Consider the following 27,962-nt stretch of genomic DNA (forward strand, 5'->3'; position numbering starts at 1 on the left):
AGGATTGCATGTATCACCTAGTTGTAATGTACATTGAGTGCTAAAGGAAGGTTTGATGACTTTAACAGGTTTCCCTTCCACTGTTACTGTAACATCCAGAAAGTACACAATATATAGGTATATCAAGGTACACAGAACTGTTCTGTAAAGATAGATTACATGCATTTCTAAAATGCAAACCTTTACACCCCAATTGCACCGATCAGCCACAACATTAAAACCGCCTGCCTAATATTGTGTAGGTCCTCCTTGTGCTGCCAAAACAGCGCCAACCCGCATCTCGGAGCATTCTGAGATGCTATTCTTCTCACCACAATTGTAGAGAGCGGTTATCTGAGTTACTGTAGACTTTGTCATTTCAAACCAGTCCGGCCATTCTCTGTTGAACTTGTTCATCAACAAGGCGTTTCCATCTGCAGAACTTCCCCTCAGTGATTTGGAGCATGATATGATTGTTGGTGCCAGATGGGCTGGTTCGAGTATTTCTGTATTTCTGAGAACTGCTGATCTCCTGATTTTCATGCACAACAGTCTCTAGAATTTACTCCGAATGGTGCCAAAAACAAAAAACATCCAGTGAGAGGCAGTTCTGTGGACTGAAATGCCTTGTGGATGAGAGAGGTCAATAGAGAATGGTCAAACTGGTTTGAACTGACAAAGTCTAGGTAACTCAGATAACCGCTCTGTACAATTGTGGTGAGAAGAATAGCATCTCAGAATGCTATTCTGAGATGCGGGTTGGCGCTGTTTAGCGGCACGAGGGGGACCTACACAATATTAGCCAGGTGGTTTTTCTGTTGTGGCTGATCGGTGTATATCACATTCCAGACCTTTTCAACAGAATAAAAGAACAAAAGTATCCCTTCTAACCAGTAGTTTTTTCCCCCAAATATACATAACTCTTCTGGTTATGATTTATGTAGCATTTGTCAATATCACATAGAGTATCTACAATATTTGACAGGCAATATTTCCATGTCATAATGTGGCTGTTTAACAACTGATGAAATTATGGTACATTCAGTTCAGTAAAAAGTCTTGCATTTCTTTGTACATTTAAAAAAAAATCAAGTAAACTGAATGTAAACAGTCATGAGGCAGTCCACTGTCCAGCAGAGGCTGCTAAACTTTATTGAAGCTTTCAATAATAATTCAATTAATGTCTGAAATCCATCCCCATTGTCTTTAAAAGCCTGAATCACTCAGCATTAATCTCTGTCTCGGGCCTTTGGACTGAAAGCTCAGCTTGGATAAAGGCGCCCTGTCCCAAGGCAGTGGAGTATGCCCGATTACTGCGTGGAGTTGAGAAACCAGGGCTGTGATAGGAGCTGGAGCCACCCCGATTTGCTACTAAGGTTTGGGACTGAGGTACTGGGTGGTAGTCATCCAGGTTGTCGTAGTGTGACTGTAAAGTAATGGTGCTTTGTCTCTGCCCCTGTGACTGATGAGAGCAGGATTCACTATGGTCTGAGCTGTCTGGTAAATGGGAGAGAAGACTGGACTGGTTGTGATGCTGTCGCTCTTGTATACTATGTGATCTCTCAGGCTTGGGTGGAGGAGCTGGCTTTACAGGAGCTGCTTGTTCATCTTCACTGGTGCTAGTGGTTTTAACCCTGCATATGTGCCGATCTAAATCTGACCATTCGTAATGAGGCTGAATGCTTCTGCCCTCTGAGTGTTCCTGCCAATGTTTACCACTGAGTTGCTTTTCCCCTGGGTCAAAATTTGGGTCAACATGGGAACCCTCTGGTAAGTGGTGCATGCTTCGTGGTGGAAGTTGTGACTGATGTGAATGGGCAGACGAGTAGGTCCTGGAGCTGCCTTGTTTGGTGGGCTTGTCTCCCATCCCATTTCCCTGGCAGTGCTTCTCTGTTTCCATATACATAAGGACATCTGGATCTGAGATAATATGCCTGGGAGCATGCTGAAATCCAGCAGCTATGTTGTATCTGGCCTCCTTTCTCTCAGTGGTCATCAATACAGTTTTGCCAGTATCTGATTTGCTGTGCAAGTCTAAAATGTCTAATCCACTAATATCCACTGGTATGTATGGTCCTACATTGTCATACTGAGACATGACAGAACCCTTCACTTTCTGCCTTGCTCGGTTTTCTCTGCGAATAGAGTGTATACGAAGCCTCTCTGCTTCTTCTGGGTCCCAAAAGTAAACACTCCCCTTAGAATTACCGTAAGAAGGCATATCCCTGCTAACGAAGCCATGCTCCTTCAAAGGAATGACATTCCGTGAAAGGTAATGATAGCCACCGGACTTGGCTCCAGATCTGCTATTGAGAGGGGCTGTGTCCCGACCACTGAAGGAATGGACATGCCGTAAGCGGATAGTGCCATAATGGTCAACATCGTAGTAAGGTGCATCCAGGGGATGAGAACCAGAGTAGGGGCTGTATCGATACTGTACTCTTCCATTCTCAAAATAAGGCTGCAGTTGTGTGACGTGATAGTCAGCTTGAGATGAGGGTTGGTGAGACTTGCAGTGGTAGACTGGCCGCTGGTAATAAAACAGCTCATCATCTGGTGGAACCTCAGTTCTGGTGACTGGCACTGATCGGATAGCAGTGGGGGTCACATGTAGGGAGTGAACCCTACGGATAGTTGGGTATACAGTAGGTCCATCTACTGAACTGCAGCCATGGATGTGATGCACTGAGCTTGGGGAGATGTATTCACCTCTTTGTGGGCCATGAGATTTGAAGGACTGGTGGTAAGACCTGGGTCCAATTGTATTGTATCGGCCATCACAGTGACCTCTATAAGAAATCTGTGGCTCTGATTTAGAGACATAAGAAATGTGTGGTGGGACACTCTCTGGTCGGTAATGGTACCCCATTGAGGACTGGCCTGAAGGGGTTACCCGCTGATGGTAATATGCCTCTGCTTTGGGCTCCAGTAGGGATGCCTCTCCTTTCGAGTGGTAAATATAACCTGACTGGTGACTGGAAGACCTCTGATGAGGGGGATGCAATTGTGGGGGAGTCTCATCCACTGAGCCTCGCATGGATGTCTCTGGTGAGATAGCATGAAAGTTGGCTGGATTTGCAGCCTCAGTGTTGCAGAGAGCAGCCATTGCTAGTTTACTCTCAATAGAGCGAACAGGGGGTGTCGGGAGTGTCACTCCATGAGTGTGATGTTGAGGAGCACTATCTCCTTTTGGATGTACAGGCTTTATGGCTTCCCATGGTTTTTCCACAGGGTCAAGAGGTGCTGCAGGGGTAGGTGCAACTCTAGCATTGGGCTGGGGCTGAGATTTGGACTGGAACTGAGGTTGCGCTTGTGACTGAGGCTGCACTTGAGTTTGAGACCAAAATGTTGAATGAGGTCGAGTCTGTATATGAGGCCGAGGCTGGAGAATTGCAACTGGTTGTTCTGGCATCTTTGTGGGTTTTGGTGGTAGTACATTTTCGTCCATATGGATCTGAGGATCAAGCACGAACAAACACAGTTAGTGTCTTTTTTTTCTTTTGGTATTTAAATGTGCTGTAATTTCAATAGTTGATAACAATACCAGTGAAATGCACGGATTATTGATACCAATTCTGACACCACAACAAAAACTGAAATTCCATTAAACAGACTCTTGAATTTAAAAATTTTATTAAAACAATTGCATGTAGCTTTCAACTTGAAGTACTTCCATATGTGCCTGTTGACAATTTTCGACAAGACTTGGAAGTGATATTGCATCAATTACCCTTCTGCTCGCCTTGTTTTTCTGTTGTGCCTGTGAACATTCACAGGTTCCTGGCTGGATGTCAGGCAGACTAGGTGCAACTTTACAAGTTCTACAATGGTGAAGGCCTGGCTCATGAATATTGCCTGATTTTCAAAAAGGCAGGCATTGGAAAGATAACACTGAGAAATTGAGAGCTGCGAAACAGTCTCCTTCCCGGAGAGGCCATGCTGAGTGCTCACAGAAAAACAAAGCAACACACTTAGTGCATAGGGGAGAGGATCGATGGTAAATGGCAATTAGATTGTACCGTAGCGGTACAACTTGTCGAATTTGCCAAACAACGGTGTCATGTCCCAGCGCTACAGTACATCAAACACATTTTATTTATGCCAACATCACCGTGCAAATCGGTGGATTTGCGAGGCAGAAAGTTTAACAGTCGTAAATATCACAAAAAACCGACAATGTAAGAAACCTGTGATTAAATGATACTTATAATTCTCTGTTTTTGACTTCGAAATGTAAACAGGTATGAGTCCAACACTCGTGTGCATTGAATAAGCTGGTAATAATGCCGGTAAAGTTTATATGCAAAATGAAACGGGGGGGAGAGGGCAAAAAAAAAAAAAATATTCGTAAAGATCGTTTTTTGCTCAAACGGCTAAATAATATTGGATTATGTACATATATATATTAAAAAAATTTTTTTTTTTTTTTTTACCACTAAATAACATTGAAAGGAGTTTCCCTTGCTACAGTCACTTCAGCTTACTCACTGGGGGCTTTCAGACAACAAGGCATGATTTTCTATAAAGCTGCTTTGAAACTGTGTATTGTGAAAAGTGCTATCCAAATATAAATGACTAGAGTGTAGTAGACAAACATTTTATCTCAAGAAAATCATGAAAATTATTATTGTATCAGAGTTCATATTAGTTTTTCTCATAACAATCAAACAAAATACACACAGTGCTGTTGTTTAAGTTACTTTATTATAGAGCTCTGCTTTTTGTTGCCAATGCCACTTTTGTGGCATTTATGATTTAAAAGACATTTATGTCAAATCCTTGAATAAGCTTGAGCAAAACATTTGTGGGTGCTTGTATCGTATTGTGAGACTATGCATCGTTCCGTATCATATCGTGAAATTTGTGTATTTTTACATGCCTAATGGCACTGCTTACCTCAGAGCTGGGGTGTTGTATGACAGTATCCTTGCTGCTGATGGTTGGTGTAGTGGCTGAAGTAGTGGTTTTGGTTGTGCTTACAGATGTCTGGCCCACAGCAGGCTTCTGCCTTTCTGGGCTTTTTTGTTTTGGGGAAATTTGAGATTGAGAAGGTTGTCTGGAAGTTATAGCACTCTGGTTTGGGGTCACTGGTGAGACAACATCCTGGCTGTTGCACAAAGTCCTGGGTTGCTTTCCGTTATCAGCTGCGTTGAGGTGCAGACTAGCTGAGTGAGTTAGTTTTTCAGTTGGGGTAGAGGTTGGTGAAGACGTAGGAGCAGAAATCTGTGACTGTTCTACTGCCACTTCTTCCAGGGATGGCTGTGACTGCAGGGAAGGAGGAGGAGGCCAGTCAAGGGTCTCCAGCAACTCCTGTGATCTAAGGGGAGAGACTGGTGTAGGGGGTCCAGAGGATCGCCTCTGAGAGAGAATGGTGGCCTGCTGGGCAGATTCAGTTAGAGCTAGTGCAAGCATGCGTGCAGCGTTCGTTGGTGGGGGAGGGGGAGGGAGGAGGGACACAGAGCTGACAAGGACAGTGCCCTTTGGTGAGTCCAGAGCTACAGCTCCTACGGATGGACAAAACAGAGGGAACTCAAACAAGGAGAAGGCAGGCTAATCTTCACGAGTTGGAAAGAGAGGGAAATGTTAAGCTTGTACTATCTACAGATTGTGGACAGATTTCTCTACACTGAGGGCACTTGTGCAAAGTGTTACTGGTAAAAGACTGGTGAACTAAACCTGAAAAATCAAATAATTATCTTTTTAATTAAATGGAAACCTAGCTTATTTCACAGCAGCATCAAGAAATATTGTCAATAATTTAGGTTAGCATAGTCCTGTTTCAGTTCTGCTTACCTGGCTGCTCTTGAGAGCAGATGGTCTTTGGTGGCTGTGAACATTCAATGCTAGATATGTCTTTACTCTCAAAGGTAGCAGCTTTAAAAAGAAGCTCTTGTTGAATGGCTTCACTCAGGGGCAGATCAGTGGTTCTTGAAAGAGAGCTCAATTTTGCTGGAGAGTCGAGTGGAGATGAAGGAGAAGAGAACTGAAGCACAGTGCTCTCTGGCACTTTCCCTGTCATGGGGCCAGTTGATTCAGAGATGTTTAAAGGAGTCAAAATCGCTGACTTCTCACTGTTCTCAATTGACTGAACCACAATTTTCTCTAGGAAAGGTGCAGAAGGCAGTTTGGAAGTATCTCCTAGTGCCAGACTGTGTTCTGGAGATAGAGAACGGCTCGTAACAATAGCTCTGACTGGTGAGACAGGCTCTGAGCCACTGGCACTGCCAGGGCTCCTCTTCAGACTGCCTGCATCTGTGTCAAGTGAGAAAATGGATGTCTCTGCCAAAGGAAGGCTACACTGGAAAGACATTGGGTCAAAGTCTAGAGTGGCCATGCCAATGTCAGGGGGGCTTAAGTCCACATCATCAGCAGAGCGTGGGGGGGAAATGAGAGCAGGCACACAGATTGGACCATCATCACCGTCACTGTCTCCATGGTCCAAGTTGTCGTAGGAGTTACAGTGTTGCCTGCTATCCAGCAGATCACCATTGAAAGAAGCAGAAAGAGCATCACTGCTGGAGCGAGGCCTACGTGGCCTGTACACCCTAGACTCTCCTGTGTTAAAGAAACAGCAGAAACAAGATTATTGCACCATATTTGTTTTACAACTGTGCAAAACACTGAAAATATTTTGAATCCACATTACTTAGGTGCTTCCTTGCATTTGATTTACAACTTGACTCTTCAAATTTCTCAAGTTCTACTGTCCTTAAGTACACTCTTACCTTCAACATTATGTAGAGAGGTGAGAGACTCCTCACTTTTGGCAGACCGAAGAGTACCAGTGTCTCCTCTTCCTCCTTAGTGGTGAATATTAAGTGAGAACAGAGCAATTAAAAGAATCTGTTTGTACATGACTGAGAGATAACTCTGGAGCAGAGCTCTTATCAATAGATATCTGATGGCGTAAAGGCAAAACACTAACCAGCCAATGCCATGGCCTTAAGTTCGTTTGGTTCACTGGGATTTCGGTGTAGTTTGCGTTTAGACATCGAGGAAGACTTGCCCAGGTTGAAAAAGGACCGCCAACTGCCAACTGGGGACTTTTTAGATTTTATGGGCTGTCTTTTCCTAGGTGGAAAAAAATAACAGGCACACAATCAGTCTCTTGATTCTTTACGGCTATATAAAAGAATATAATACAGAAAATGACATGGATAAAGGTTTTAAAGCTTGCAATATACCTCTCAGTGGGGAATTCAATGACAGTGTGGAATTTTCCCTGTAAGGCTGCAGGCCCCTCTCCAACCTCAATGTACTTGCTGTCTGCAGTGATGGGGGAGTTAATCTGGGCCTGGGTACGTGCCTGTGCCTCTTCTAGTGTTAGCAGCTTTGTAGAAGGGGAGGGCACCAGCAAAGATTTTGGCCGAGACAAAGAGTTATGTCCTTAGAAGGCAAAAACACACACACACAAATCAAGGATGAATATTCCAACACAGAGGAAAAAAAAGAAGCACTTTTTGTCGATCTTACCGGTTCCCTCTCGAATGAGTGAACTCAATTTGGGGCTGAAGAGAACATCGACATGGTTAAGGATGAACTCCACCACAACTGACTGTATTCGCACCTCCATAAAGGCTGCTGTACCACTGAAGCAAGCGGATTCTATTTGCTTTGACCTTATTGGTTAAGAATAAAAAGCAAATATAGTTATGAATACTGGGGTTTTATAGTCATGTTAAGAGAACTTATGACAATAATATCTGTTTCCACATTTATATTTACAGCAGGAAATAGCATTTATACTGTCCAACAATGGCTTAACACAGTAACTACGCCAAAAGAACACGGATAAAAATGGCTTCAAAGTTTTTGATTTTAGTGTGAATTTTGTAGTTACTGCATTTTTCCACACACTTTTTTATTCAAGCATAGTTGATCCAAACATATCATAGTGTATCAATTTTTACAAATTATATACAATAGTTATTGTGTTGTTCCTTTGCATGGCAGTAAAAACATGTTACATCATGCAGAGATCTTACCTCAGTAAGTTGGGGGCCCAAACAATGGCCAAATTCTTTGTATGCATGTTTGTTACATAGCTGAAAGTGGCCAAGCGTGACAGATGTCTCATAAGAAACTCTAGAGTCCTTAAAAAAAGAAGCATAAATACTAAATGTTAGAACTACAGATCCATTAAAAACTGACGCTACATAGAACGGGCATAACACATGAATATCCATTTTAGTTAACAGAATTGTAATAACAGCCTCCATTTTTCTCAGTTATAAATGCACTTGAATTGCTTGAACTGCATTAGTAATTTAATTAGTATCCTTAATGCAAAAGTTTAAGCTGCAACATTTGAAAAATCAGGCGATATTGAACTGTGGGTCCTTGGGCAACCTGTAGAGGGCACTGTGGTCATTTACAAACCTATAATGCGGAGGCGGAAGCTGCTGAATTACATCATGTATTTTGATCAGTCTCTCCTCATCTGTGGCTGCTGACACAGCCTCCTAAAAAGGAGCAGAGCGGGTATAAAACAGTGTCACTGCATCCAGAATAACAAAGACCAACAAAAATTCTCTCTAACACAGTCCAGCTAAAGGGGTGCATGTTCACACTGTACTGCTGAGTGGTCAAAAGCACATGGATAGTCCCCCTCTACTGTCCAATCCAGTTTCACTGCACAACCCCCCCCCCCCAAGATTTTTATCAAAAAATGTTGTAAATGTCAGTGTTTTGTTTTTTATACAAATAAACTGCTTGTGAAGTAAGCGAAGGCTCTACAAAACAAGCCATGCATTTTGCAGATTCATTAAGCCCAATGAATAGAATGAATACTCTCAACTCTTCAGTGACTACTGCACTGTTTTGCCAGTCTTAGATAAGAGTCACACGCATACTGTCACACCAAGAATTGAAGTAGAAAGGTTTTGATATAAGTAGTGGTCGACCAATACATTGGCGAGGTTGATAAATCGGCCGATATTCTGACTTTTTGATACATTTTCCTGTTTGACCGATTTTATTCTTGAGGGTGCCGAAAATCACCTGTTTGCATGTGAAGCGACTGATACATGTAAATGACCAGTCATGGTTCGTTTTGTTGTTTTGTGTCATTGTATTACTACAATAACAGACCAGTGTGCAACAAAGTGTAATTTAAACGGTCCTACAGACACGTTTGAGCTCATAATGTTAAAGTGCTCACCTGTTTCATTCTCCCTCTCTCTCCTCAACAGTTCCCTGTAACTTTTAACTGTCTTATCTAATGATAAAAAGGCAAATATCAATAAAAATAATATCATATACCATCTGCAAATATGCACATATCTTGTTTAAACAGATGTAATAAACCAATCTCACAACTTGAGCAGATCCAGTATTCAGTGGAGCGCTCATTTATTTACCTCTAAAGCACATATTCTATCAGTCTCTCTTTAGCAGTTCCCTGTCACTTTTAACTTTCTTTTCTAATGATAAAAATGCAAATATCAATAAAACTTCTATTATATACTGTTTGCAAATATGCATATTTCTTGTTTAAATGGATGTAATTCAAGAATCTCATGAAAATCCAGCGTTTTCTTCCTGTCGAGCGCTCATCTAATATCTTCCTCTGAAGCATGTATTCTATCAGCCAGAATCAAAACTTCAGGATCAAAAGTTCCTCTGATTCACATATCATGATGGTCAGTGGTCACAATCCAAGCAGGCGATCCAGGCCGTTTAAACTGTCAGGAGATTGAGGCTCGCACTGGACCACATGTCGGCCATGTTTGGAACACTCTTGGGAGGTTATTTCCAGTCATGACAGTGCAGCTTCTATCTACTTGAATGGGGAAAGACCGAAATCTCCAAAACGGTTGGTCAAGATTACGATCAAAGGACATATTTTGAATCAACAGTAAAATCTGACAACACTGGTATCATAAATGGTGTTTCTTTACCTCAGATTACACAAAAAAATGCAATTTTCCCAGCATTTACAGCTAATGCACATGCGCGTTCTCAAGTTGATTGACAGGGGATGTCTGTATCTAAAAGATGATTGGCTCTTTTACCTGTAAGGCGGGACTTCCTATCTACATCCGTTAAACTTTGGGCATGAGAGCTTCTTGGTTAAGCGTTCCAACTTCTCCCATTCATTCAAATAGAAGTGGCCCGACTCAGCTAAATAGTCGCTGGCGCAACTTCAAGGTAAAAGCGCTTCACGTGTGCTATAAGTAAATGTCTTATGCACTATGCACTGTATGTGCAATTGGTTTGATTCAGTTTTTTTTTTTTTTTTTAATAGAGTAAATGCGATTGCTAACATGGACATGCCATCCATGGTTGCTGGACTACTCTGTGTACTGTTATTTCCTTCTTCCTAGTATATTAACAATTTCTTCATGTGCAAATAAATTACTAAAATTTGATGACTAAACAGAAATCAGAAGAAACTGCTATCTACCATTTAAAATAAATTATTTTTAAGATGATTTTTTTTTTTTACAAAGTTCTGTGTGAAATTGACTAAAGAGTTGTTTTTTTTAGCAATTTTATATTTATTTTATTTACTATATTAAATAGCATGATATATCGGCATTGTATCGGCCACCTTGCTCTCTGGATATCGGCATCGGCCATTAAAAAACCCATTTTGGTCGACCACTAATCATGAGTATGGACTCATCTGATAAAATAGGTGCTCTCACCCAGCATGATAAAGAGTGTGTGAGTCTCTCTGGAGTACGTGCTTACCGAGAATTTCTCATACAGCTGGTAGGTGAGAAGAGGGTTGGGAAGCTCTCGAAAGTAAAGCTTGCACAGAGAGCCTACACAGTGTATGTCCTGGATGTAAACATCTTTTGTCAGATCTGGGATCTGTTCAGAGTCAAACTCATGCCTAAAAAGAGAGAATGTTTTGAGTTAATTAATTTTAATTCAGAATGACATAAATGGTGGTTCTGTTTGGTGTGCATTTATATTTTAACCAATAATTGATCTTGTGTTACTGGCATCATTATATGAAGGAATAATTTAACATGCAATGAAGGATAGCATTATACAGTAGAATCAGAGTAAACTTTTCCAGGACATTGGGTTTATTACCCTATCTAATCGCTCTGGTCCACTCATTTCCTCTTGTATCCGGATTCATACAAACATTACCATTAAAAAAAAGTAATTAACAGCCACTTTACATTCAGTCGTTGTATTCAGAGTTTCTCTTGCAGTATGATAAAGCCCTATCTCAGCTACTTAATTAGGGGAGTGTGTTTATATCCTACCGCAGCTTCTGAATGTTGGAAGCGATCCCAGAGAGACGGTACATTCCATCAACCACTCCATGCTTCTCAATGAACTCAGTGCAACTCTTGAGTACCTGGGGGACTAAAGGTTTAGACAAAATGTTACTTGAGCATACTTTCAGGCATGAAAAGTGTGAGACTTGTCAAAATGCCAGATTAAAAATAAAAAACAATTTTTTTTAAATGTTAGCAGCAATTTTTTTCGAAAAGATTCTTGGATTTTGCATGATTTAAATATCTTGAACAACTGCCGCAGCACAGCACAGGGTGAAGGCAGTTAACTGGACCTGATTATCAGATAACACATTCGATACATGTCAGAAAGAGGCTCTCTTCTATAAGAAGTTTTTGAGTTCACAACATTCAGCTTAGTTTAGTTTTCATTAGTTTTCACTCTGATGTTTTTTACTGTGTTTTCTAGTTTCCGTTTAGTTTAAGTTTTTAACTTTAGCATTTTAGGGCTGTCAAATTTCACATGCTGACTGACATAATTTCAGTGTTAAACACCACACAATTTCAGGGCCATCTAGTCTAGTATTATCATCCAGTAGCATTTAAATGTTTAATAAAACCAAGTTGTAAAGATCTTCACATTTTAAAATAAAACCCCAATTCCAAAAAAGTTGGGACAGTATGAAAAATGCAAATAAAAACAAAAAGGAGAGATTTGCGAATTATACTCAGCCTTTGCTATATTGAAAGCACTACAACTACACATTATATTTTGTTTTACCCTGTTACATTTTTTTTTTTTTTAAATGTACAGTAATTTCAAATCAGTTGATTGCAACACACTCCAAAAAAGTTGGGACAGTCAAGTTTTTGGGGGCAATTTAAGACTAATAACAATTTGACAAGTTGAAATAAAGCAATGTGAAACATTAGATGTTTAACAGGTGAGGCAATCGTGTCATAGTACTGTATACTATATAAGGAGAATCCAAAAACAGCCTAGTCCTTCAAGAGCAAGGATCATTTGAGACTTGTCAATTTGCAATGAGATTCTTCAGCAAATAATCCAGCACTTTGAGAGCAATGTTCCCCAAAGACAAATTGGAAGGATTTTGGGCATTTCACCCTCTACAGTGTACAATGTAGATAAAAGATTAAAGGTATCTGGTCAAATCTCGGTGTGTAAAGGGCAAGATGAAAACCACTTCTGAATGTGCATGATCTCTGATCCCTCAGACGTCACTGTCTTAAAAAATGGCATTCATCTGTAATGGATATCATGAACATGGGCTTGGGATAACTTTAGTAAACCTTTGTTAGTCAACACCACTCGCTGCTGCATCCACAGATGCAAGTTAAGACTTTAATATGCAAAGCAGAAGCCCTACATCAACACTGTCCAGAAGCGCTGCAGACTTCTCTGGTCTCGGTCTCATCTTAGATGGAAAGTAGAACAGTTTAACTGTGTTTTTTGGTTTGAAGAGTCCACATTTTTTTTTTTTAGAAACACACAGCCATCGTGTTATCCGGGCCAAAGAGGAAAAGGACCATCCAGGCTGTTATTAGCATCAGGTCCAAAAGCCAGTGTCTGTATGGGCCAGGGTTGTGTCAGTGCCCATGGCATGGGTAATTTGCATATCTGTGAGAACACCATGAATGCAGACAGATATGTAAAAATTTTGGAGCAACATACTGTCATCCAGCACCATCTTTTCCAGGGATGCCCTGCATTTTCCAGCAGGACAACTTCAAAACACATACTGCCTGGATTACAAGTGCATGGCTGTGTTAGCAGAGAGTGGGTGTGCTAGATTGGCCTGACTGCAGTCCTGACCTGTCTCCAACTGAGAATGTGTGGCACATTATGAAGCACACCATATGGCAACAAAGACCCCGTACAATTGTGCAGCTAAAGACCTATATAATGGATGATTGAGGGAAAATTCCACTTTTAGTTAAACTTAAACTTATGTCTTCAGTACCCAAATGCTTAAGTGTTATTAGAACAAATGGTGATGTTTCACAGTGGAAAAAACTCAACTGTCCCAACTTTTTGGAGCGTGATGCAATCCAGCTGACGACTGATTCTCAGTCTCTCTCAGAGGCAGCTGTTCATCTACATTCCTTATATAGCAGTCTGAAGCACAAAATCCTCCAGTAGTTTAAGAAAATATCAAATTACAGTGTCTTGAAAATCAATCAATGCATTTAAAATGATAAAAAGTGGATGTTTTGTTCTGTAATGCATTGAGGTCTGAAGAGCTTTAGGCTAATGTGACTGCCCATACTAATGGCTTAATACTTGAACAAAGTGTTCATCCCTGTCATCTCATGTTTCTTTGAGATCACAACATCTGAGATGGAGTACACAGTTTACCTTCACCTGCTTCACAAACACCTTTAAAGCTGTGTGTGCTCATAGGTGGGAGAGGACAGTGAAGGGAGCAGATCTAGGTTGTGAACCTAAACACTTGACTTTCAAAACACTCATCTATATAACCCACAATTGGTGATCTTTTGTAGCAGTTTCAGGAACGTTGTTTTTTTATTTTTTTATGAATGGAGCGTTTCCATTTCTCTGGTTTGTAGATACTGAGAATGTTGCATTTCTTTGCACCTCTGAGAAGGAAAAAAAATACGCTCTTCAGCATTTTAATTAAAGCTTAGGGGTTTTTTTACCCCTTAATACTCTATCGAGCATTTGCACCAAGTTGTGAGGAGCCCATTTGAAAAGGACAAGGCTTAGAATGTAAGGGCAGGCAATAGCTCAAGGGAGGATTTGGAGTCAAGCAAATGGAGCAAGTTCTGAAGGCTGCCAGGGAGCTTTAAATCAATGGGGAAGAAATCTCCAGACATGGCCCCCTAACCATTCCTCCTGACCTTTCCACCCCAGTCGGTTGCTATGACAGCCATCCAAGGGCGACTCTTCAGGAAGGGGTCTGCTGTGCTCTCCAGCCCACCCACTCAGTATTTATAGGGACTTTCACACTTACAGTTTAGTGTGAAAGCCAGCCAGAATAGGGTTCGCATGAAAAACTGGTAATATGAAAGCTGTTTTTCGGACCAGGGAGCAGACCGTGGTATCAAACTGAGATTACTTTTAGGAGGTGGTCTGAGTTAGTTTGCAATGGAACTGTGGCACGATTCGCATGAGTGAGAACACAACCTGTACTCGGGTCCGCAACTGTTCAGGAAGTAAAATAACTAGTGCATTTTTGCAGATTTAAGCATCACAACATCATAATTGCACAAACATACACACACACACACCATGAGAAACAGGGAAAGTTGTGGGACACTGAACGGCTATGTTCAAACCGCAGCTAAATGTGGCCCAAATCTGACTTTTTCACTCACATGTGACACAGATCTGTTAATTAGAAGACAATGTGAACAGCCAAAAGTTCTTTGAATCTGACATTTCCAAATCCTATCTGGGCCACTTTCATATGTGGAAATAAGCCTGATATGTATCAGATTTTTTTCCAATGTGCCTTCAGTCTGAACAACCAGGTCAGATTTAATGTGATTTTTTTGAAAAAAATAAAGACCATTTGAAGCAGCAGACAGTCGCCTTCTCCTAGACATGCATATCTGCGATATAACATAGCGACCCACGTTATGTTTTCCATCATGTGCACATTTGTGATGACGCAAGTTGTACCAAAATTCTCTGGGGTATGACAGAAAACGTGACCAACTCTACAGGTGCTGCCAAGAACGATCACACTCAGAATCAGACTGCAGTAAACGTACCCAGTATGAATGCCACTAAGATAGTCACTAAGGCTGATGTCAAGCTAAACCATCTGCAGCATGCAGAGTACGACCAAAAGGGGGAAAGCTTACCATCATGGCCTGAGTTGAGGAGATGCTCTCCCAGGTCGCAACCAAACACCCTCTCCCTGAGGATACCTCTCTGCTTCAGCTTCTGCTTGGTCGGCCTGGACTTCATGAATGTGCGCAGAAAAGTGATCAGTTTTCCGTGTTTCTTGGACACTGAAATATAAAAATGAAAATAAAAAGACAATCTCCATAAGTAATTTTACATGTCAGTGAAACTGATGGCGCACCTGGAATCACAAGCAGTACAGCAGAAAATGAAATAGGCAAAAGAAAAATCAGTTTCACAACACAGCCTGGTGCCATCTACACCATGTAAGTGAGCCATGGGAAACAAACCACTGGGTTGTGTGAGAAGAATGGGTTTAGCATTATCAGTGTCTTTGTTCCTTTACTGTAAGAATTTCCCAAATACATCAGTGTAAGTGTTGTCGCACGACCAGGAACACCAAAGGCTGTTTCGTCAGCCAAGCACCAGTGTATTCACATGAAAATGAATAAAAATTCCTCTGACAAAAGTACACCCCCTGCCCTCCAATTACTATTATTTGGGTGACTGTAGCACAACGGTTATGGCAAAACTGAACCAAGCCACTTTCTAGTTTTCTTCTGAAAAAAGTAAATAAAATAGATTGCATTATGATATCAAGATTGCATGGCTAACATACAACATCTGTGAAAGTCTTTAAAGGAAAGTAATAAATGTTTCCATTCATTTGATTTTTGAAGGAGGCCAAGAAGCAGGAAGGACATCTCAAGCTATTTGGTCTCCTGAGTAATTTGTGCTGATATTACACATAGACCGTATCAGCCATGCAAAAGAAATCCAGCCGTCTGGCCTAGAATTTGTATGAGATCTCAGATGCCATAGAAGAAAAGTATCAAGAGAGAATTCAGAGAAATTTCAAGGAACTAACAGAAATACCCAAATGCACCACAATAATTACACTATATTTGCTTTAAAATTAACCTGTAGCCTGAAACAAACAGAGGACTTCCTGGGCAGTTGCAATTAATAATATTTTTATTCTATAAAACTAACCAAAAACTGTTCAGATATTAAAGCTTTATGGATCAGCAAACAATCTGTTGCCAGAAATACTGTCTGAGCTACTACAACTGCTGTGGAATTCCTGAAAAGCACACTGGTCCATCTGTGTTTGTGTTTGTGTGGGCGCGTGTGACGGAGTTTGCAGAAGGCGGAGCAAAAATGGTTAGCAAAATAATTGCAAATATTACACTGTTTTTTTTTAACACTCCCTTTTGATTTGATGAATTTAGGATCGCTGTACACTGAAGCCATGGTGGACGTGGCAGGGGGATATCTGCCAGCTGTGACCTCATCAGTGGCTGCTCCTCTGTGAGCCATTAACTTTTAAAAGGAACATTACTTATTTTGTTCCTTATGAAAAGTATCAAAACTTCTCATCCAGATGTTAAAACTGTTTCGAGGGCAATATCCAGCAGAGGTTAATAATAAAAGAAGTCATTATAGGAATTTCCTGTTCTACTTTTCTAGGGCCAATAAGGAAACAAATTCACAGATCCTCTTATTTTGACAACCACCACAAACTAAACTGAACTAAACATTCACTGAAACCCAGAGAAGCTGCAAGCAGGGCTGCAATAAGTCTTTCTGCATGTGTGTGTTATTCATTTGCTGCAGAATATTTCCTCCAGACTCTATAAGAACAGGTAATAACATACATTTTCAGGACAAGGAGTACTCATACAAAGTTTCTAAACTACATAAGGACACATTATAAAATAATGAAACTGATAACATATTACAATGATTTACCACAGTGTTACTAACAACAAATGTTTTTTTTGGAGTCCAAATTAAAAGTTTTGGAGAAAGTTGTCTCCCCTGCCCCCTCCTCCCCAGACATGAAGCTCACGCAGGTTGCCAGGTTGAGGACACGCAACAGGAACGAGCAAACTGACAATGGCAAGCGATGAGCCTTACACTGTAAGCTGATCAGCTAATGCATACATTTGCAATGTTTTTATTGTTTGTAAATTATAAATCAGCTCATGTGGATTTTTTATATCTCTTGTCTATGTTAGCTAGATGTAGCTGGCTTCCATGGCTGCAGCGCGCTGTGTTTGCCCGCTAACTCATTTCAAATCTGGCAAGCCGGGGAGTTGAAATACTATTGAGAAATGGGCAGTGGGCGGGATCACACAGGCCAAAACACTAACAGAAATTCCGGTCTGGAACAGACATTTTAAAGTAGAATATACTAGTGATGGGAAGATTGGATCATTTTACTGACTTGAATCTTTAAGTCTCAGCAAAATGAACGAATCTTTATTCAAGTCATTTTGTTCATTTAAGCAGAATTAAATTAAAATGTTACATTTTCAATAGCCAAATACCCCCCAACACGTCTACTTACGCAAACTTTGATTACAGTCCCAATAAGGAAAAATCTATAATGCAGCCAAGCACAAATTATGAGAAATAGAAATGACTAGTTCACGTCAGAGTCGTCCGTTCTTTTGTCACGTGACAGCCGTATGTGCATAGGGTATACGCATGACAAAAGAATGAAAGACTCGGACCAGAAGACTCGAGAGGTGAACTAATAATTTCTGTTTCCTGTGTGAGCACTGAATAGCGTATACGAATGTCACGTGACAAAAGAACGAACGACTCGGACCAGAAAAATTGAGAGGTGAACTAATCACTTCTGTTTCCTGCGAGAGCAATGCATAGCATATACGGCTGTCTCGTGACAAAAGAATGAACGACTCGGACCAGAAGACTCGAGAGGTTTTTTTATTTTATTATTATTATTATTTTAATATATATATATTTATTTTTGTATGAACATCAACAGAAAGGCAGTCATAACTGAAAGATTTACAAAGACTGAGATTACAGTTCAATTTACACATCACATTCTCCACAACATCCCAAACAAAAAATTACAGAAAATTAGTAAATAAGTAAACTAAACAAAAATAAAAATAAACTAGGGGAGTAGGAGAATTTTTACATTACAAAACCAAAATCCTTCAACAAAGAATACAAATATTTTGCTTTAGGACTTTAATCCCACTCAATGTCTCTAAATACATTGAAAGTTCCTCTTTAAAAACAAGTAATCGGGGAGGAATTTTGAAAAATTTACATTTGTGTATGTAGAATTTCAACAAAAGCAATAAATTATTAATAACATAAGATACATTTTTATCCTTATTTAATAAACCAAATGTAACAATTTCCCATTAAATGATCAGTCTCAAAAAATCAGTATTTTTTGTTGCATCCAGCTAAATGCATCCTTCCAGAATGAATACACCAAATTACATTGAAAAAACAAGTGTTCAGCTGTTTCTATCTCTGACTTGCATATTTGACACATTTGAATCCCCAACATTAAATCTTATTCTTAAAAATTTAGTTGGATAAATATGATTCATAATTTAAAAGTGCACCTCTTTACATTTAGGAGCAACGGGAAATGAAAAGAAATTGGTTCTAATTTCACTCACTTCTTTCTTCTCCAAATGACGAAAAAAGAATCCTCGAGAGGTGAACTAATCATTTCTGTTTCCTGTGTGAGCAATGCATAACGTATACGGCTGTCACGTGACAAAAGAACGAAGGACTCGGACCAAAAAAGTTGAAAGGTTAACTAATAATTTCTGTTTCCTGTACAGCGCCTATGCGGTTTTCACATAACAAACGAATGGAGGTTGCGCAATGCGCATGCGCCGCCAACACAAAATGAACGAATCGCTCTCTGTGACTACTCGTTCTTCTGAGTCAAATACAAGATTCGAACTAATCGTTCATGAACGACCCGTCACTACAATATACTGGCTGTAGCATTGTTTTCGGAGAAGCCGGTATTTCAACTTAGCATGTTTCCTAAATCTCTGATAAAAAAAATTATGATAATTTTATGCTTTAGTACAGTAAATATATTGCATATTGCACCTTTTAAAGGACTACAATTCAGAAGGCTTAATGAGACAAGAGAAGAAATAAGACCAAACTTTCTCAGTTATTTCGCTCTGAATTAACGTTTCATCGTCACTTCCTCAAGTCAGTGGCACTAACATTCACATGTTATTTGCCTCTAGGAACAATTAGTTCTTCTTTGGCGAATTTTGTGAATATGTTTAACACTACATTTCTTAGAAAATACACTTCCATTAAAAAGCAAAGCAGATAACAGTTTGTCCCTCTGCCCAAAGTGAAGGTGAAAAATGGCCAAATGGAATGACTGAGCAGAGTGTTATATTATTTCAACGGTACAGAGATGTCATTTCTGATAAAAACTGAAAATATGCTTATTTATATCCCTACATTACTGAACCAAATTGTGCTCGAGGCTGCCCTTAACCTCCGACGAAGAGACACTGGTGATGTCACTGCACAACGTTCCCGACTACATTATGGTTTATTACTCTCCCAATAAACGCTTTGCTTAAATATTTTTTGGGGGCGAGTTTAGGTGACGTTTGCGATTAATCTCTCTAGCTTGAGTCATGAAGTTAATGTCGAAGTTAAATGTGTAAACATAACTTCGCTACATTAACTAAATCTATCGAAATGGCAATTCAGTGATAGCCTACTATTTAGCGAATTATGTGTAATAAATAAGAAAGACAAATAACATGAGTTATTATTATATCGCAAGTGTTTAAGTATTTAAAGAGCATAATTAGACGCATTTCGGCCGCCTCTATAAATTCTCTATTTAATCTATAAGTAGTAAAAATAAAGCAACTTTAAAACTTACCTCAGAATCAAATGTGAAATATTCGTGAAATTAATATTTTTTTAAATAAAATCCAAGGATGGGAAAACGGTGATTAAGTGGAGTATTGTGAACTTTGGCAGCAGTTGTTGCGAAGATAAGGTAGTTTAACATTAGCCCTTTATCAACAGTGACATCCTTTTCATAGACCCGACAACGGCGAAAGATAATCACAAACACTCTCTCTCTCTCTATCTATCTACAGTCAGCCGGTAAAATCTAATAGTCAGCATGCATTCTTTCCTCTTCGCTTTTTTCCGTCTCTCTTTACTCTCAGTTTGTCCAGCCCCTAATATCAACTTTCAACCGCGCGGGCTTCTAACTGCAGTAACCGGGGCGTGATCATTTCAGCCTGCAAACTGTTGCATTTATCGGGTATCCAATATCGAGTGATGAATGTCGTTTAAAAGACATTAACAATGGCAACACAGTACAGCGTTGCCCTGTAACCCTAATATAATTGCAGAAGTATTTCAGCAATAGCTTAAGTTTGCCAAATAGGGGGAAAGCACCTTAATATATTTGATTTCTACACCCAATTGTCAAATTATACCCAAGCAAGAGGTTAGAATTGCATACTGAAGGCATTACATTTTTATTTGAATACACCACAAGGGCGACAACAATGCATTCTTTATTTCTAAAGAAACTGTTCAATGCCATGGCCAAGTTCTATTCAGCTTTTATGGCACACATTGACATAGTGCAGCTATAAGGATTTGACAAAGACAACCTAGTCTGGACTGGACTCCAAAGCAATAGGTGTGTGGCTGAACTGTCAAACAATAAATAGAGATATACTTTCTCTTACAAGGTAACACTGTCTAATAGATAGAATCTACACAATCTCTGCAATCCAAGTGAAACGGCTCACTAAAATAATTCCTATATTTACAAACCAAGGTTCTCTTTTGGCCAAATATTGATCAGTTTTGAAATCGAGTTAAAACCAATGCGAAGAATAAGGGGGACATGGTGTACACTTTTCTTTTCAAAATCGAGAACAAACGGATCTTGTGCACTACAAGCAAAATGTATATTGAGGAGAGTCCCCTGTTCACTGTGTAAAGCGTTTTGAGTGTAGTGTCAGAAAAGCGCTATATAAATGTAACGTTCATTCATATATATATATATTTCATATAAAAGTCTCTGTTTCACTCAGGCATTCAGAACAGGTCAGTCAGGAATTGCACAGTCCCCGCTAGGACAAACAGACAGATATTGCAATGTAACCCCAATACAGTTTCTTTCTCTTTTACTCTCACAGTTCCTTCCAGCTGTCTTGGCTTGTTCACTGAGGCAGCTGCCCTTTGCTCCACTGAGAGGAAGACATTGGTGCCCCATAAGGAAGTTAGGAAGTGAAGGAAACTACATCTGGAGTCGCACCTGCTAAGTATGAGCATATGGGAACAAAACTTTTTTCACAGTCACTAATTTTATTTTTTTAAAGTGTGAGAGATCTGAAGCGATGAGGAAACGTTTATACTAAAGGCATTTCAATAACCAACATTATCCTCTATTTCTTGGTGTAAATAAAACATTACAGCAACCTTTATCACTGTTATACCACCTTATGAAGTTAAACATTTACTCTAGGCATTTGCTTAATGAGGTGAATGATTTATAAGGTGTTTGTGTGTCGTTTGGTTGGCTTGTCAAAGCTCTGCAGGGGAGCTGATAGGTATGCTGTATTTGAGCATGCACTAAGGCAGCACTCAAGAATATTTTTGAGTCACCATGGAGAGACTGTAGTTCATACTGTCAGTGGACAAAGCTGAGAATATCTTATAGCCTTTCTTAAAAAAGGTCATGTAAATCAGCCGCTCAGTGTGTTGCAAAACAACCTTTAACAATGTGGCTGTCTGGCAAACACATTGTGGTGCATTTGAAAGAGCAGAGGAATTGTACCATAAACTAGACAAGATCTGTGGTGAAGAACCTCATCAATATTTCAATACAGACACATAAAGTGTGGACATAGTCAAAAAAGACTGTTTACAATATGTCCATATAAAATGCAAAACACTGATAAAGGCTTTCACATGCATTGAAATGTAGGACAAGAGGGAGACAGCGCTATCAAGGTAAATCTACGAGAGAGGACACAATGTTCAAAGTCACATGCCACTGAGACACTAAGAGTAAGTGAAAAGCAAGACTCCATTTTTGTTTTATTGAACTCACACCAAATAAGAGCAGATCTTCATATAGTTAAGGGGATAGTCCACTCAAAAAAGAAAAAAGAAAAAAAAAGAACAAAAAAAAAAGTTTGTTAACATTTACTTACCCTCATGTTGTTCCAAACCTGTGTGAATTTCTTTTTTCAGTGGAACACTAAATGAGATGTGAGACAATGATAGCCTGTCATTTCTCACTTTCACTGTATAGAATAGAAGATGCAAAGAAAGTGAATGGTGACTGAGGCTAACCGTCTGCCCAACATCTTCTTTAGTGTTCCAAGTCATATGGATTTGAAACAACATGAGAGAGAGTAAAAGATCAAAGAATTTACATTTTCGAATGAACATGTTTAATTTAAGTGAGACATTCCTTGTGATGTTAGGAAAGACCAGTGATACTACATCACTCTAATGCTTTGGAGTGCCAGTAGTGTTTAGAAGACCCGTGAGCGGAAATGACTGTGCAGAGAGATACACAGGGGAGTTTGAGGTTAGTCTGTGTTAAGACGTAGTTCATGGATAATTTTGGTCTACCTGAGCTCAGCCTGTAGGGGTTTAATGGGTCGGGTGCCCATGCACTGTCCTTCTTTTTACTCTCCATCTCCAAATCTGCATGCCGGAGGAGAGAAGGGGAGGGAGGGACCCGGTTAGAAAACATGAGAACAACAGCTGCACATGCAGCTTTCTATTAGCTTGGCACTTGACACTTTTTCGGGAGAGACTTTTTCTGTACCCCCTAACTCCACATTTCCTGTCTATTAGACATTGTTTCACAGCAGTACTATTGATTCCATAAACTGACAATAAACAATTTGGTGCTGTAAAATGCACTTCAATACAAACATACAAGGCTACCAAGTGCTCTAAGCTGCAATGCAAGTTTCATGATACTGCCAAAGAACAACTGTTGCGTTCAGGGAGAAAGTGTGATAAAGAAAGATAAAATGAGAAAATGTGTGCATGTGTGTGTGAGAGAGAGAAAGAGGAGAGGGAGGGTGTGTTACTCTGTGTTTATATGTTGGTGTGTGTTTAAAGGGATAGCTCACCCAAAAATGAAAATTCTGTCATCATTTATTTACCCTCATGTTGTTCCAATCCCATTTGACTTTCTGTCTTCCGTGGAACACAAAAGATGTTAGGTAGAATGTTAGCCTTAGTCACTATTCACTTCTATTGCATTTTTTTTTTTTTTTTTCATAAATCTTATCTCCTTTTGTGTTCCACAGTGGGGGAAAAAAATCATATAGGTAGGCCTGTCATGATTATTATATAACCATCTGATCACGGTAATTTGATCAAACCGTGGTTATTTGAGATAACCACGATTATTGGGCATTCTAATTCCAATCATATTTTAATGCCAAAATATGGGAATTTTAAGCGAATATACTGTATAATTGCCATGAACGGCGCGTTTGTGTTTCATACAGTTCACTCCGAGTCCGAGCGTTACTGAACCGCACCACAACGTAAACCAGCTCCTGTCCGATAGAGCGCGTGAAGCACTTCTCAAGCGCTCTGATGCGCGAGCTGTCAGCAGAGGCTCGCACCAAACTCCCACAAAAATATAAACAAACAAGTATAAACTTTGATAGTGAAGGCAAAGCGCTCCGGTTTCACTTTAAACTATCGTGTAATGGCAAATGTTCCTGGTTCATACACGCAGTGTTAATGACACGCAGTGACACAGAGGAGACACACGCTTACTCTATTTCTGTGGAGTGATGAAATGATGAAATTAAATCTCAAAGGTTTTGTTTCATGACAAATAAGGGCTCGTGGGTTTAATCAAAGCATTAAAATAATGTGTGAAAGTGAAGAAATTAGGACAGAAATGTTTTACTATTGCATAATATTATATAATATAAATATATATATGAGTTTAAAAAACAACAGTGTAAATGTAAAATTGACCAAAACAAAAGATGACCAAAAAGAGTCATATTTTAAGTATTTTGAAATATTTTGATATTTAAAACATTGTTGTTCATGTCATACATACAGTAAGCTTTTAAAGCCTTAAAAGGAAATCATATATCCCTATTTTATTACTTGATTTATATATTTGAAGTTAAATATGTAAAAATGACTTCTTAAGGTGTATGAAGCACAAATGCATAAAAAGCTCACCTTAAGAAATATGACAATTTATATGACAATCAATCATGAAAGCCCTTAAGAAGACAATTAATAGTCATAGCCCTAAAACAGACAATTAATCGTCGTAATCGCAATTATTTGTTTGACAATTAATCGTCAGCCAAATTTCATAATCGTGACAGCCCTACATATAGGTAATCATATGAGTAAATGATCACAGAACTTTAATTTTTGGGTGAACTATCCTTTTAAGAAAAAAAGGGAGACTTTGGGGGAGTATACCAGCACGCACAGGGTGGGAACAGACTCCAGGAGGCCGGCCGCAGACCAGAGCAGGGGGACGCTGAGAAGCAGTAGAGGGAAGCACAGTCAAATACATTACACGTGCATGCAAGAAGTGCAAAGCAATGCAACATACATTCAAAAATGTCATACCACAGGGGGGTAAGTAGGTGTACAATCAGTAAAAAAGCTAAACCACAGCAGAAAGCAATGTGCAATTATGTTTCTCCAGTGGCAAACCTAATGATATAAACTCCATGTATCTCATTCTTGTCTTGTGTTGCCCTTGCCCTTAACAATGAAACAGTAAAAAGCAGTGTTGTAATTCCACCTAAGAGCCCCATGAGCTGTGCCATGTCATTGCAACTCTGTTGTATACCACTGAACCCTCCCACCCACCGCAAGCCAGCACGCTGACTGGCCAGATGAATCATGATGCTCCACCCCTCCATGGAAGCCAATAAGCATTGATTTGATGCAAAAGACAGCCAAAACCAAACAGAAACATAAAACTGTAGGTGATGGATAGTTCTCTGGAGGGCTTGGAAAGTCATTCAGTCCAAGTCGTGATGTAAACTAACCTCTCATAAAGAGCTTGGTTCAGTCTGCATGGTGCACGACCACTCCAAACATGACAAAATGCATTACACTTCTTGGGATAGTGAGCTAGCAACACTCCATTTCAGATGGCTGTTAATCACCTTGTTTGTTTTGTTCGACTTTTCAGTGCTTGACCAGTGAGATGTTTGCATAATGTTCTGTAAATACAGGAGATATAGTGCATGTACCAGGCTGTTCTACAGTGTGCAATGTACATTAAAAGGATCCAGAGGCTGCAGTCATCACCTGTTCCAGTTCAATCAAGTAAACACACCACAGTGACTCCTCTCTCTTACTAACATGATTAATTCAAAATCCAGCATTTCTGAATGCCTCAACAGCCTTAGGAGGAATCTGAATGCATCTGACTCTGAATAACAAGTGTGACCTTGCATTTGTTTTCCTGATGATGTTTGTTGGGTTGGTTATGTTTATAACACCCTGCAGTGGAAGCGGGCTGTTATGGGATGGTTAATACAGATGTGGGCAGAGGAACTGATGAGCTGTCCCGACAGGATTTGAGGTATGCATACTGTAGGTGTATGTGTGTGTGGCAGTACCTGGTTTTGGCACTGAGTTGGTGACAGACTGTGAGACCTTGTCGTTTATCAGCTCCACACACTCGCTGGGAAAAAAGCCAACCTGTGGAGAGCAGAGGGGTTTTGAAAAGCTCCTTGAGAGGGAAATGCCAAGGCTTCATCTTATTCTGCACTTAGTCACATCCAGATGCTTACCGCTACTACAGTGTCATATTAAAATAAAAATGCATGCAAGCAATATTTCCTATGTGACTATGCTGAAATGTTATAATCTAGAGACTCGAGTACACTAACATTAGTATACTGTATATAATAGTTAAATAGCAATATAAAGTCTGCTAGTCAAAGCCCTGATAAAAGCTAAAGTAAGAAGTGAGTTGATGAGGTAGCCTTTTGAAGGACTGGTAGAAGAAATACTGTTTGTTGATCAAAGCAAGGGGTTTCTTGTATACTCATGTTTTGAGCCCCTGGAGCAATTTAAGTTTACTGTAAGTGTTCAGCAAAGTAAAAGCTGGCATTATGCATCATATTTGGCTGCTTGAGCAATTCAAAATAATGTTTTAACTTATCTAAAACAGCTGAAAATATCATAATGAAAGTTTTTGAGTTCAGATTGCAAACAAACCTAATAGGAGACTGGAGATTTTTGTTTTAATATGACTGCAATTAAGATCTTGAAGATATTATTAGAAGAAGGCTTAATTAACAGATTCCATAATGAGTGTATTTATAGTTTAAAAATCACTCTTGTCTTATGGGTCTTTATTGAGGAAAGTACACAAAATGTCCCCATAGAAATATGAACGGCACAGTCTATTATAAGCCCAGTATTGTCTCTGGGTGTCTCCCTGATTGAGGTGGAAAAACAAATGCGATCTACTTGACTTTCCCATTCTAGTAGGAGTGGTGGTGTAGTGGGCTAAAGCACTGAACTGGTAAGCAAAATGTTGTTGGTTCAATCCCCACAGCCACCACCATTGTGTCCTTGAGCAAGGCATTTAACTCCAGGTTGCTCCAGGGGGATTGTCCCTGTAATAAGGGCACTGTAAGTCGCTTTGGATAAAAGCATCTGCCAAATACATAAATGTAAATGTAGTTTCATATGAAGGAACAAGAAAAATCTCAGAAAACACAAAGATATTAGGTTTTTATACACTTCATCTTGTAAACCTCCAGACAAAAGGGCCTAAATGAAGATACAAAGTTCAGCAGTCTTTCACACATCAATAAACAAAACAGAAGGACATGGAGAGCCAAACTCACATGCCTAACATGTTCTAAACTTAAAGTTTGATTAATCTACCAATGGTAGATTATATATGAATTAACAATTAACTTGGAAATTCAGGACAAAAGTCAGGGTTGTCCTGTCCTTACACAAACAACAATCTAATGCATGATATTCTAGCTTATTTTACTGAAAACATGAACATCGTCTATTGCTATAACCTTGACTTTGTCTGCAATCACAGACCCATTAGTAAAGTCTATTGTCTTCACCTCTGACCCAACAGTGCCTCTTCATAACACCAGAGTTTGATTACGAGGCATACCTTGAGACCCTGCTTACATCAAAGTGAGCTGATTATTTGGGTCTTTCTGACAGCTGGCATAGCAGTGTGTTCATCCTTAGTCCAGACATATGCTGGCGACCTGACACAGCCGGCCAGAGTTCAGTGTCTGACTTTCACCCAATGGGTCCATCACATTTCTGCCATCATATTCCAGTCTCAATGCAGAGACCCTAGCACTGACTCACAGGAGAGTCCAGTGAGTCACTATATTTCATAGCACTGAATACAAACTGGAACATAAAGGGCCAAACAAAGATAGCAATGCTGGGCATATGCTTGTGGGTCAGTAAGAGAGAGCAGTTTGATTTGGCAAGAATCACAAGTGACTTGTGTGTGTGTGTGTGTGTGTGTGTGTACACATGTTCCTTGGGGTGGGCAATAAGCCAAACTCTTGAAAATTAAACCAGTTAGCCATAACTGCTCACAACTTGTGGTTTTTGATGCTTTAAAGGTTGTGGCAATATATTGCTAAAAGATCTGGACACTAAAGGTTGCAGGTTCAATCTGATGTAGGAACAACCCATGTTACTCTGATCCCCTATTATCACTGTGAAAAGCACTTAACTGTAGGTTGATCCAGAGGGTGAAAATCACCCTGCAATTTCTAAACCGTAATGTACACTTAAATAGGAAGGCTAAATCAAACAGAACAAACCTGGAAACCATGCTTTCCTCTCCACCATGTGGTGTCCTCTTTGGGTGGCATGTCTATTACTGAAACAATATCCCCCACCTGAGAGAAAGAAAGAGAAATGCATCAACACCACTCTTGACAAAGTTATTAGTAGAGAAATCATAGATCTTCAAAAATGAAAATTAGGGCTGTCAATTTTTACTGCATGTCCCTCTGTCTACTTGGTGGCAGAATCCTCAGTTTTGAGTTCTTTTT

At 39.7% G+C, this 27,962-nt stretch overlaps 1 protein-coding gene across 1 annotated transcript in view; it reads right to left on the minus strand.

The window, feature by feature from the left end:
- Positions 1 to 323: 323 nt before the first annotated feature.
- Positions 324 to 27,962, minus strand: part of LOC127430620 (rho GTPase-activating protein 32-like) — a 130,940-nt gene continuing 103,301 nt past the window's right edge. The window contains exons 10-25 of the mRNA XM_051680511.1: positions 27,729 to 27,806; positions 25,521 to 25,602; positions 24,371 to 24,421; positions 22,513 to 22,587; positions 15,027 to 15,176; positions 11,205 to 11,307; positions 10,675 to 10,819; positions 8,359 to 8,441; positions 7,965 to 8,072; positions 7,453 to 7,598; positions 7,164 to 7,365; positions 6,905 to 7,050; positions 6,705 to 6,779; positions 5,773 to 6,534; positions 4,876 to 5,483; positions 324 to 3,433 (exon numbers count right to left, since the gene is read on the minus strand). Coding sequence (XP_051536471.1) covers positions 1,199 to 3,433; positions 4,876 to 5,483; positions 5,773 to 6,534; positions 6,705 to 6,779; positions 6,905 to 7,050; positions 7,164 to 7,365; positions 7,453 to 7,598; positions 7,965 to 8,072; positions 8,359 to 8,441; positions 10,675 to 10,819; positions 11,205 to 11,307; positions 15,027 to 15,176; positions 22,513 to 22,587; positions 24,371 to 24,421; positions 25,521 to 25,602; positions 27,729 to 27,806 — 5,049 coding nt within the window. The 3' untranslated portion in view covers positions 324 to 1,198. The remainder of the gene's footprint in view (positions 3,434 to 4,875; positions 5,484 to 5,772; positions 6,535 to 6,704; positions 6,780 to 6,904; positions 7,051 to 7,163; positions 7,366 to 7,452; positions 7,599 to 7,964; positions 8,073 to 8,358; positions 8,442 to 10,674; positions 10,820 to 11,204; positions 11,308 to 15,026; positions 15,177 to 22,512; positions 22,588 to 24,370; positions 24,422 to 25,520; positions 25,603 to 27,728; positions 27,807 to 27,962) is intronic.

This window comes from Myxocyprinus asiaticus, chromosome 40, assembly GCF_019703515.2.
Source record: "Myxocyprinus asiaticus isolate MX2 ecotype Aquarium Trade chromosome 40, UBuf_Myxa_2, whole genome shotgun sequence".
Classification (NCBI taxonomy): Eukaryota; Metazoa; Chordata; class Actinopteri; order Cypriniformes; family Catostomidae; genus Myxocyprinus; species Myxocyprinus asiaticus.